Source organism: Schistocerca cancellata, chromosome 4 (genome assembly GCF_023864275.1).
Source record: "Schistocerca cancellata isolate TAMUIC-IGC-003103 chromosome 4, iqSchCanc2.1, whole genome shotgun sequence".
Taxonomy (NCBI): Eukaryota; Metazoa; Arthropoda; class Insecta; order Orthoptera; family Acrididae; genus Schistocerca; species Schistocerca cancellata.
This window is the reverse complement of record NC_064629.1, coordinates 825,122,973-825,135,161: the sequence shown is the minus strand read 5'-3', so window position 1 is coordinate 825,135,161 and position 12,189 is coordinate 825,122,973. Positions and strand designations below refer to the sequence as shown.

Here is a 12,189-nt window from a genome sequence, read left to right as displayed (position 1 = left end):
TTTCTGAGATGCTAAAAATATTGATAACATATTTTCGCTCTGACAGTCACCATGGTCTCGTAAAATAGGAAAAGGTGTGTAACAGTAACCTTTTTTAACTACTGATATGCAAGTACCAAATTAATTTTTCAAATGAAATTATGTGGTTCTTTTGGTTCCTGAACAGTAGCTTTAGATGAGTTCTGGTCCTGTTTATGCATTCTCCACACATTAGTATATTGTCATGCAGTTCTTCATTACTAAGAATAACCGTAGACCTAAAAAAATATTCACAAATTAAAAATGTCATTAAATACTTTACAAACATGTCTCCTCAGTACCAATACACTTGATCAGCCCAGACTGATTCCACTACATTTCTTCATATCTTAAGACTGGGCAATACACAATTAATCACGTAGCTCCCATCTCAGTGAAAGCTTTTATTACTGAGAGAAGAATAAAATTCTGAGTGGTGTGTACTCAGGCCACCATCAAGAACATATGGAAAACCTAATTTTATATATATTTTTGCTCTATAATTTCTCTTCAGACCTACAAAATTGTTATACTGCTTAATTATATATTTTTATTTGCTTCTTGGCTGCTAATCATTATAACAACATTTGAGGCACTGTTTTAAATGATTGTGGTTAGCTTTCCTTCACCTGTGACAAAGGACAGTCCACGCAAGCTATACATAGTTGCTTGGTTTTGGTCCTTCACTCTTTCAAAAAACTACCAGATTGTTGTTCTCTGTATTGACATATAGCATCTAAAAATATCTATTTTTCATTGACAAATGTAATAGTATTCTCAGATAAGGCACTTTTGCAAGAAGAATCTGTGACTCTACGTAACCTTCAAAATATCTGCTAGTTTGCACAACACACAAAATTTATCAGAACAAGTAGCATCAATATCTGTTCACTGTCTTTCATTAAATGGCAACCTCATCCCATTTTCTCATCACCACCTATGATAACTCGTAGATAATCAGAGGGAACACTGTAGTTGGAAGCTCCAGTTTGTTTGCCAGTTAACCAGATTACCTAACTAGCTATTCACCAGTCAAATTATTTCCTCTCCAACTGCTCATTGGCTCTTATAGTAATACTGGAGCAAATGGAGCAAGGAAACATCTCGCGACTTTGACTGCCTTGTTGGTTAACCAGATCCAGTGACCAGCTCTAGTTACTCATGAGTTAAAGCAAAAGACATGCATTTAAATTAGCAAATGTAGTCTACAAAGAATTCATCCAGTTCACCAAATTTAAGCGAAGTTCCAGCTACCAGGGATTTAATATTGTTAGTTTAAGCCAGTATCTTGATTAGCTGATCTTGTAGGAAAGGGCATTTAATGGCTCGAGTTAGGTGAGGGAATCTCAGTTAAAACCTTGCTACTGAGGTAGGTAACATGTAAATAAGAATCACTATAGGTGGTGTTAGTATATTATCACTGAAGTACACAACTAAAAAGAAAAGTATAGCAGATTACTCCCAACTGCAAGTAATGATCACTCCTGACCAGAAAAAAATGAGAAATTTGAGCCAACTGCAGCCAAGACCATACATGCGGCTGTGTTTGCCCTTCCAGTCACCGCAGCATTAATGATGATGCAAATATCTTCATGTGGACCTGTTGGCAAGTTGATTATCAAAAAGCAAGCATTCTAAAAGTAGTGTAACATAAGTAGCAGCAGCCTACTATGTAAAAATAAGCCTGTATTAGTGCAAAATAAAACAAAAGTGTATACTCTCCCTCGGGATATCTAAAAATAGAATTATTCTATCTAAAGGAAATATTAAGATAAGTAACTAATAGGAAACTCAAGAAAATTATTTCCTTGCTCAAATAGCCGGCAAACATGAAACACCCTAATAACAAACAGATTATGGCCACTTAGTGTATCTTATTGACTGGCTGTTAAAAATTTTCGTTCAGAGCTGAGTTTTCTACTATCAGTACACTGTTCATTTTTTTTTATATATGTAATAAGTGATTTCATCTGCACTCCCAAATATATAATGAGTATCTTGTCTCGTGTTCTGCAGTAAAAGGTTACCTAGGAAACATACAGAAACACATAGTTTATAATTTTAGTCACATGGTGAAACACTTTAAATATACTTTTCATCAGTCTATACAAACAGGATCACTCTCAACACAATCATGTATGTCTACAAACGAAACAATCTCTAGTGATGTGCTAATACTTTTCTGAGATCACCAATTTTTTATTGTTCTATAATAGTTCTACAGATTGCTACCAGTGACATCATTAGATACTGGATTGAGCCATTAGTGACAAGGATATTGGAAGGAACTAAGTTACCTTGAGAGGAAAAGCTTGTCTTTTACCTATAATGAGACAGGGAGGCTATTGACAACCTAAACCAAAATAACCAAAAACAATGACAAAGTACATACTTGTTAATTGAAAATTCAAGAACTATGTCACTAGTGTACAGCTCATTTACATGTACTTATATTAAGTGGCTCAGTGGTGAAGTGCCAGCCTACAAATCTGAAGTTCTTGGGTACAATTCCTGGTCATTCCTAAGATTTTTATCTGTCACTTATCACTTATTTCACATCTGGCAAAGTTTGCTGAGGTGAAAAATGCCAATTCACACTGTGATTTGGAATCCACGTTAAACTGCAAATCCCCTTTAACTGGCTGGGTAAGCCAGTTCTCAACCCTAGAGGAAGGCAACAACATACCATCTTCAACAGGCCATCACTAGTAAGGCACTGTAGTATTCAAAACAATTTTTGGACTGATGAAAGCTTTACCTTTTTTTTATATTAACAGTATTTCTGGATACCAGGCTGTAATGAAAACTTCAAACCATTCTAAACTACAACAAATCAAATTGTCACAAAATGAAATACTAAAAAAGTAAGAAATTTAGTAATGGCTTTGAAGAGCTGCTCAAGAAAGGTGGGGTGTCATACCACAGGTGCAAAAAAGTCAAAAGACAGATCAACATATTTTAAATTAAATCAAAGCAACCATGTGAAGCTTTTAACACTGGAAAGCACAGAGTTATAAATGGACTTCAAAGAAACATTAGTCAAGGGAGTGAAATCATTCGGTCGGCAGCATCCCGGCCAAATTAACAACAAAATCAAGACAAATAAACATAATTCCAAATTCTGTTTCCAAAATTATTTCACAGGTTGTAACCTGGTGGATTTTCTTAATGAGAATTTGACAAAGCTATTTGTTATTGCCATAGAATTTCTTAATACAAGTGTGTCCAACATGACTGGGAGTGATCACAAGACACTAGCATTTTCAAGAATACTGGAAAGACTAATCTAGAGACCCTGCAGACCTATATCACATATGCCAGTTTGTAGAACAATTCTGGAATAGATCTTTAATTTTAATGTGATGACTTGGCTCTTTGCTAATAATCTTCAGTGTCAAAATCAGCATAATTTTGGAAATGACAACCAAATTAAATCCAGCTTCTTCTCTCTTAAAAAACAAAACAAAACACAGAAGACTATGTAGCAGTGGCTTCAGGTGGAAACCATGTGTCTTAATTTACTGAATTCTTCTCATACATTTAATCAATGAAGTATGTGCTTGGATAACATTCAATTAGATGTGCTTACTGACTAAGGAATCCTTACCAAGTATAGCCTAATATACAATTATACAGGCTGTATCATAAGTAATAGTGAAAAACTGACAAGGATGGAAGTATATTCAATAACATAAGCAAAAGAAGTTCTAATGAACATGGGTCAGAAAGAAAGCTGTATACGTGATAATTACGGACATGTAGTAATGTGCCATCACTGATGTTAGTATACAACAATTTTCCAGTTAGGACGGATGTACTTGAAACGTAAAGTTTTTGATTAAGTCCTCATCTAATTGGGCTTATATTTCACCCATGACCAAACTTAACAATAAATACAATACTACTTCAGCACATTGAACTTGTTATAATTTACACTGAAGGGATACTTCCTAGCATCATGTCACACCTCCTACTGCCTGGTGTAGTGCAGCAACTTGACATGGCATGGAGTCAACAAGTCGTTGAAAGTCCCCTGCAGAAATACTGAGCCATGCTGCCTCTATAGCTGTACATAATTGCGAAAGTGTTGCTGGTGCAGAATTTTGTACACAAACTGATCTTTTGATTATGTCCCACAAATGTTCAAAAGGGTTCAGTCAAGCAATCTGGGTAGCCAAATCATTCACTCCACCAGAATGTTTTTCAAACCAACTGCAAACAATTGTAGCCTGGTAACATGGTGCACTGTTGTTTGGGAACATGAAGCCCATGAACGGCAGCAAATGGTCTTCAAAGTAGCTGAGCATAACCATTTCCAGTCAATGATTGGTTCAGTTGGTCCAAAGGACCCAGTCCATTCCACTGCCCACGCCATTATGGAGCCACCACCAACTTGCACAGTGCATTGGTGACAATTTGGGTCCATGGCTCCATGGGGACTCTTCCACAATTGAAGTCTATCATCAGCTCTTACCAATGAAATCAGGACTCATTTGACCATGCCACAGTTTTCCAGTCATCCAGGGTCAAACCAATATGGTCACCAGCCCTGGAAAGGCAGTGCAGGTGATATCATGCTGTCAGCAAAGGCAATGGCATCGGTCATCTGCTGCCACAGCCCATTAATGCCAAATTTCGCCACACTGTCGTAACGGATATGTTCGTCATATCTCCAACACTGATTTCTGTGGTTATATCACGCAGTGTTGCTTGTCTGTTAACACTGACCACTTTATGCAAACACTGCTGCTCTGGATTGTTAAGTGAAGGCCGCCGGCCACTGCATTGTCCGTGGTGAGAGGTAATGCTTCAAATATGGTATTCCCAGAACATTCTTGATACTGTGTATCTCAGAATATTGAATTCCACTATGATTTCCAAAATGGAATGCCCCATGTGTCTAGCTTCCAAAACCATTCTACATTCCAAGTATTTTAATTATCACCGTGTGGCCATAACCAGGTTGGAAACCTTTCCACATGAATCATCTAATTACAAATGACTGCTCCACCAATGTATTGCCCCTTTATACCTTGTGTATGCATGGCTTGGACTGACAGTTGTCATTAGGGTTAGTGTCCACATTGACCGAGAAGTTTTTAGAAGTCTACAGAAACCAGGTGGATATAGTGGTCCCTATAATAGCACAAAAACTTGATGAGTTGCTAGTTTAGTGTATAGGGGTCTGAAGATGGTGCCAATGAGGCACCAAAAGTGGTAGCTAAATAAAATTATGCCTGTTGGTATCTATTTCCTTCAATTCTTTGACCAGCCACAGTTCCATACCATTTACACAAGACGGAATTACAGAAAACCTGCTACAATTGTCGAGAGGGTCCAGGCTGGAGTAGGGAGCATTATGGTCTGGGGAATGTTTTTGTGGCATTCCCTGGGTGATCTCATCATTCTGGAAGGCACAATGGATCAACAAAAGTACGCATCTGTTCTTGGGGATCATGTCCATCCCCTATATGCATTTTTGTTTTTCCTCGACACAATGGCATCCACCAGCAGGACAATGCAGTGTGTCACACAGCTTTCTGTGTACATGATTGGTTTGAAGAGCACCAGGATGTGTTTACCAAATTGCCCATAACACCCCCTCCTGGTTGCAGGGTATTTTCTTTCAGACACTTCACGCCATCTGAAGAAAAAAAACGGCCACCTACCACAACTCATTGGAGGTCCAACTGTGGTACTGACAAGGGAACCTCCCCATCGCACCCCCCTCAGATTTAGTTATAAGTTGGAACAGTGGATAGGCCTTGAAAAACTGAACACAGATCAATCGAGAAAACAGGAAGAAGTTGTGTGAAACTATGAAAAAAATAAGCAAAATATAGAAACTGAGTAGTCCATCTGCAAGATAGGCAATATCAAGGTTACTATGAGCTCAGGAACGCTGTGGTCCTGTGGTTAGCGTGAGCAGCTGCGGAACACGAGGTCCTTGGTTCAAGTCTTCCCTCGAGTGAAAAGTTTTCTTTCTTTATTTTCGCAAAGTTATGATCTGTCCGTTCGCTCATTGACGTCTCTGTTCACTGTAATAAGTTTAGTGTCTGTGTTTTGCGACCACACCGCAAAATCGTGCGATTAGTAGACGAAAGGATGTGCCTCTTCAATGGGAACCGAAAACATTTGATTGCAAGGACATAGGTCAACAGATTCCTCCACAAGAAAACACGTCTGATATATTCTATATGACACTGGTGACGACATGTGCGTCACATGACAGGAATATGTTGTCGACCCACCTAACCTGTACTCTTGGCGAATAGGGAAAAAGATTCTTCTACCTTGCCCGATTTAGGTTTTCTTGTGGACGTGATAATCGCTCCCAAAAAAGTGGTGAAAACATTAGAGTTTGTCACATAAACTGCAACAAACAAATGCAGCAGTTTCACAGTTGCACAGTTTTCCCTGTGCTCTGTCAAAACATATGTTTTTAACGTTTTCAAATTTTTCTGTGTGTAGACCATCAAATCCTGCATATGTCCAAGCAAATCTGAACATGTCCTGGAATTTTGGAGAGCGAAGTTGATTATGTGTGAGTGTCTGAACTTTGATAATTGCCTGAAAATAAAAAAAATAAACATTTCGTCAGAGGGAAGACTTGAACCAAGGACCTCTCGTTCCGCAGCTGCTCACGCTAACCACGGGACCACGGCGCTCCTCAGCTCGCAGTATCCTTGATTTTGCCTATCTTGGACATGGACTACTCAGTTTCTATATTTTGCTTATTTTTTTCATAGTTCCACACAACTTCTTCGTGTTTTATCGATTGATCTGTGTTCAGCTTTTCAAGGACTATCCATTGTGCAAACTTATAACTAAATCTGAGGGGGGTGTGATGGGCAGGTTCCCTTGTGAGGTGCAAATCCCAACCTTCAACATTGACGAACAGCAGTCACCGTGGGTGAAGGAACCATGTGTGTGCTGTGGAGGTCCATATGCAGCAACTTTTGCTGACCTGTCATTGAGGAGACACTGTTGGTAGCCCCTTAATTCATTTGGGCAGTCAGCTGTTCAATAGTTGCACATCTACTTGCCTGTACACATCTCCACAGCTGTTGTTCACTCCTGTCACCTATGGCCCATGGTGCACCGTAGTTGCCTCGGCATTGGTTTTGCCATGCAAGACATACTTTAACCACAGTGGCATGCAAACAGCTTACAAACTCAGCCATTTCAGAAATTCTTCCACCCTTGGCCTGAAAGCCAATGATCATTCCCGTTTCAATGTCAGATAAATTGCTTTTTTCTGCATTAGAACAATGACTGCTTGGTTTTACACATCCCCCTGACAAGCTTTGTATATTCTTCGCTGCTAGTGCTGCCATCTGTGTGTGGTTACTGCACGCTGACATCAAAGATAGGTGGTAGTCACATTAAAGTGACTGGACCATGTAGTTTCATAAAGTTTTGAAAGGCAATTCTCTTGGTATTTAATTTTCCTGTTTGTCACATGTAAGATTTTCGTATCTTCTCTGATGTCAAAGAAACACAGTATAGAGCTTCTGAAAGGGTGTTCCGGACAGACTGGGTGATTATAATTAAAATGCTCCTACTCACAGAGGCACAGTATCGGCAGATATCGTAATGCATTAATGATTCATGCTGGTAAACTAATTAGTTCCAACTGTGCCCAACAGGTGCAAATGTGGCCCTGTAGACTATCTGTATGACAACATGAATACACACTATCATTTGGTAAGCAACAGCATAAGTGAACAGGAAGGCTGTTATGAAGAGAAACTAGCTTATGTGAATGGCAGTGCTGCACTGAGAGAGTATTGCCGATGGAAAGGTCTGAGGAGAGGCTCCATGTAAATTCAATGATTTAAAGAAGATGATAATGAAATTCATAAACACAGTGGAGCTTGGGGAGGAACCTGGAAGAGGAAGTTTTTGGCAAGGTTGCTGTTGCTGTAACTGACTGTGCAGCACATTCCCTGCATAGTGCTAGTGCTCATGCAGTGTCATGAGAACTGTCTATCCCATGGTCAAGAGTACAGAAAGTTCTGCAGTTTATTTGACACTGGGTTCCATACAATATCTAAATTGTGCAGCAAATATTCTAAATATATTCTTCAGTTTCTGGCATGGATCAAAGCTAATGATATGTTGCTGGGCAATATTCTGTGGAGTGACAAGGCACATTTTACACTACAGATTGCAGTGAATGCTGAATTTGGGGTACTGTTAAACTGTGTGTTGCACATGAAGAACCACTGCACTTGCCATATGCAAATGGGCGGTGTGTATTCAGCACATTTATTCTCGGTCTGTTCTCCTTTGAAGAGAATACACCCAGAAGGCCTGTCAGGTGTGCTGTGAATTCTAAATGTTATCGAAACCTCCTTGTACAGCATGTGATTCCTGCTTCGGCAGAATGCAACTGGGTGGAAATCACGTTTTCACGCTAGATGGGGCAACACTCATGTCACTCGCACAGTGAAAGATCTGCTTATGCAACCTTCCATGAACATGTTACCTCCAGAGATTTTATACATGCATGGCCTGCATTATCACTGATCTGAATCCGTGTGACTTTTGGCTCTGGGGATATCTAAAGGAACACGTTTACCAGAGACATATTCGGTCTCTATCTGATCAGAACACTAGTATACACGAACATGTTGCTCAGATTATACCGGAAGTGCCACAGGTAACTATTGATAATGTGGTTTTACGGATGCAGCATTTCTACATCTCTGGTACTCATACTGAACAAATTATTTGAGTGGGAGCTAATAATTAAATCATTATGCCTTTCTCACTTGTTTGACCTTTTCTGCCTACATCTTGTTCCTAAACTCTTATATGATAATATTTCTATAAATCTTTCTCACATTCACAATGACAGATTTGCACCTGGTGGCCACAACTGGAACTAATTTTCTTTTTGCGATTTTAAATTGGTTTCGCTTTAAAACACCTACCAAGCTTCACTCGCATATGATAAATACAGCTTACACTGGACCTCTGTGGGAAGCTGCACTTAGCTGGTGAATTTTCCACTCCTACAAAGGTCAAAATGCTTGTGAAATATAAAGTCTCCTAACTTTAATATTGGATATAAATAATTTGTAGGTTTTCTGCATTTTGCTGTGGTCCTGGATTCCTCAAAATACTTTTCTGAAAACTCTCTTTTTTAAAGAATCTGATTTTGTTAATGTTTAAGTTACACAAGTGTACAAGATAACACTGCCATAGGAGATAACAAAAAAAAAAAAAACATGTCAGTGACAATGAAGATTACTGGCATTCTTACAACAATGATAGGATCATTTAGTTTCAGCACAAGATCATGAATATGATACTTCCAACCTTTCATTTATCTTCGGAACTAAGAGTTTAAAAATCTTCACTTATTATTTGATCACCCTGGGCAACTAAATTTGAGTGATACAGGAGTTCTGCAGAAGAAACTTCATGTTTGTTGTAGAGACATGATATTTTTTTCCCCCTGTATGCTGGAAGTCAAGGTTACCCACTTTGTATTTCCTATATAATTTATGTCACTTTAACATGAGCACATGAAATTCATTGTGGAAAAGGCAAATGATTGGGTGGGAATTCTGGTGGAGTACATCTTACAGGAGTCCTATATAATGATGCTGATTGTTATTTTGTCTTACATCATTATCAAGTTAGGCTCACAGAAGACTGAAGAGATCAGAAAAAAAATGAACAAGTTACAACTGTTTGCTAACACAAGAATATTATAGGTTAAGTGTAAGCAAATTTAAAGCAAAGCACAAAAGAAAGAAAATTTGAGCACCCCATTTCGATTTTGTGTGTGTTTTTAAATATACCAGTAATGTCATAGAACAATTACTATCTTAGGCCCTAGTCTTGGTTTTCAGTTCATATATGAATATGCCTCATAATATAACAATTGGTTTCATGATGCACACGTACATTGTTCTAAAAAGTCATTTTTCTGATGACTCGACATGGTTCTCTTGTTGTTTGTTTAAAATATATGATTGTATACATAATACTGTAGGGCTAGTAACTTGTTTTCCACTATCCCCCCCCCCCCCCAAACACAGTTACAAATATAACGTATGTTTCATGGTCTGTCCTAGCAAATACTGAACATAACTACACAAAGAACTCAAAATTTGTAGGTGAAACTAATAATAATCAAACAGAATTACAATAAAAAGAGCATGAGACAGTACAAGATGAAGCATATGGGAAGTATGATTATAAGCACAACACGTAAATTATAACAAAAACATAACAGAGGGTTGTTTAGGATCAAATATCTGCTCCAGAAATAAAGTAATTCCTTATTTATTATTTTTATGCAGTAATAATGTGGTTACCATAAAAAGGTGCAAACACCCAGAAAGAGATATGTAGTTAGTGAAGATGAAAATATGAACATTTAGTTTCTAGTTGTACTTTTACCACATAACCTATTCACACATACTCTACAGATGTACAATTCACACTTAAGTGTGTGGCAGAGGTCTAGATAGAGAAAGTAACACAAATAAGATATGCAAGATGTGGCTGGAAAAATATAAGAATGAAAGGAAAACATAAAGATGGACCAGTTAACACAAGGAAGCTCTATCAAACTGGAAACTAGATGTCAATGGTGTTTTACAAGTAGATATCAGTAATAATTATTATTGGTCACAGCCATCAATGATATGGAACCATGCACTGTTGACACACAGTGCACTTTCACTCTTCCACAACGTCTGAGAGGTTTATAACCTAGATTGATGACTGAAGATATGAATTCTAACATAAAATGCTATGTAGACCCTGCCACACAAAATTAAAAAACAAATTAATATATAAGCCTCTCACCACACATTTTTGTGCCCATCCTTAGACGAATAAATTACTAGTACTAATAACACTGCTTCTGATAAAATAATACTGTCCGAGTCTTCAGAATCGTGGTGACAAACAGACGACATTTCAAAACACGAAACTGTCGAAAAATATTTAAATACCTACAGTTTTTCAGATGCATATATTTCATAAACAACAAATTTGTATCCACACGACTAGGAATAAATAATAGCGAATGGTCAATACAGCTACACAATTGTCCATTTAACACAACAAAGTAATACAGTACCACTAATATGGTTCGATAGTTTACGAGGCTGTAACGGAAATAAGGTGATTTTAGACAACAGTTTGGGAGGGAGCACACGGTTAAATGCCATTACTTATGGAGTTGTTAGCAAAACAACTCTTAGAAATAGTTGAATCCATCAGACTTCTGGGGTCAAGGAAATTGGAGACGTGTAAAATAATTTTTGGCAGTGTCGTGTATTACGAACGACGGAAATGAGTAACTGAAAACTGACGGCAGAACTTGGGCACAGTGCATCACTTGGCTAAAGTTTAATGGAAAGTACAATGTTGATAAAAAGAAAGTTTTAAAATGATTAATCCGCAATTACAAACACTGGATCAAGTAGAAATCAAGGGAAAACAGTGGCAGATTGCCTAACACTGTACAAAGAATAACAAACATACCTGAAATTCTTTTTCATAGCTCCCATCAACTTTCTGGTTATCCAGATTCTCGACGTGATTCAGAAAATTTTGTAATATAGTTCGAAGAGGAGTCCTCCCTTGATCTTTCATTTCCGCCCAGCAGAAATATTCACCAACACGAACATTCAAAACAAACACAATTCATAACACACATTTCCACTCATCACAACTAACTTTGGCGTTCTAAACCACTAAACATCTTTGACAGTTGACAGCAAACCAAAGAGTACAGACATCACTGCAGGAACCTCATGTTTAGCATCGCAGATAGAAAGCCACAGACATACATTAATGTATGTCTGTGCTGAACAAGGAGGTAAAAATTCTACCTCCATGGTGTTGTAAGCATAGAGTATAAAAACCTATGTCGTGTGCATTCGGATGCGCAACACACAGAACAACAATAAATGAGACGAACCAGTCACGTGTTAAAAAATGGAAACATGGAACGATAGCAAGCGCTCCAAGTGAAGTGGAGATGAACTAAAGAAAAAGAAAACATTGTGTGTCCCCCTCCCCCCCCCCCCCCTCCCACGGCTGTTGACCTTATAGCAGATTTTTTTTGTGCTTTTGATTTTCACCAATACAAATCTTCTGAACTTCCAAAGTTATGTTTATGGCAAGCATCAGTATAAA

General features: G+C 38.1%; 1 protein-coding gene across 1 annotated transcript in view; it reads right to left on the bottom strand.

Moving 5' to 3' along the window:
- The window catches only part of LOC126184862 (uncharacterized), a 130,566-nt gene extending 118,808 nt beyond the window's left edge, over nt 1-11,758 (bottom strand). The window contains exon 1 of the mRNA XM_049927477.1: nt 11,533-11,758. Coding sequence (XP_049783434.1) covers nt 11,533-11,643 — 111 coding nt within the window. The 5' untranslated portion in view covers nt 11,644-11,758. The remainder of the gene's footprint in view (nt 1-11,532) is intronic.
- Nucleotides 11,759-12,189: the final 431 nt, after the last annotated feature.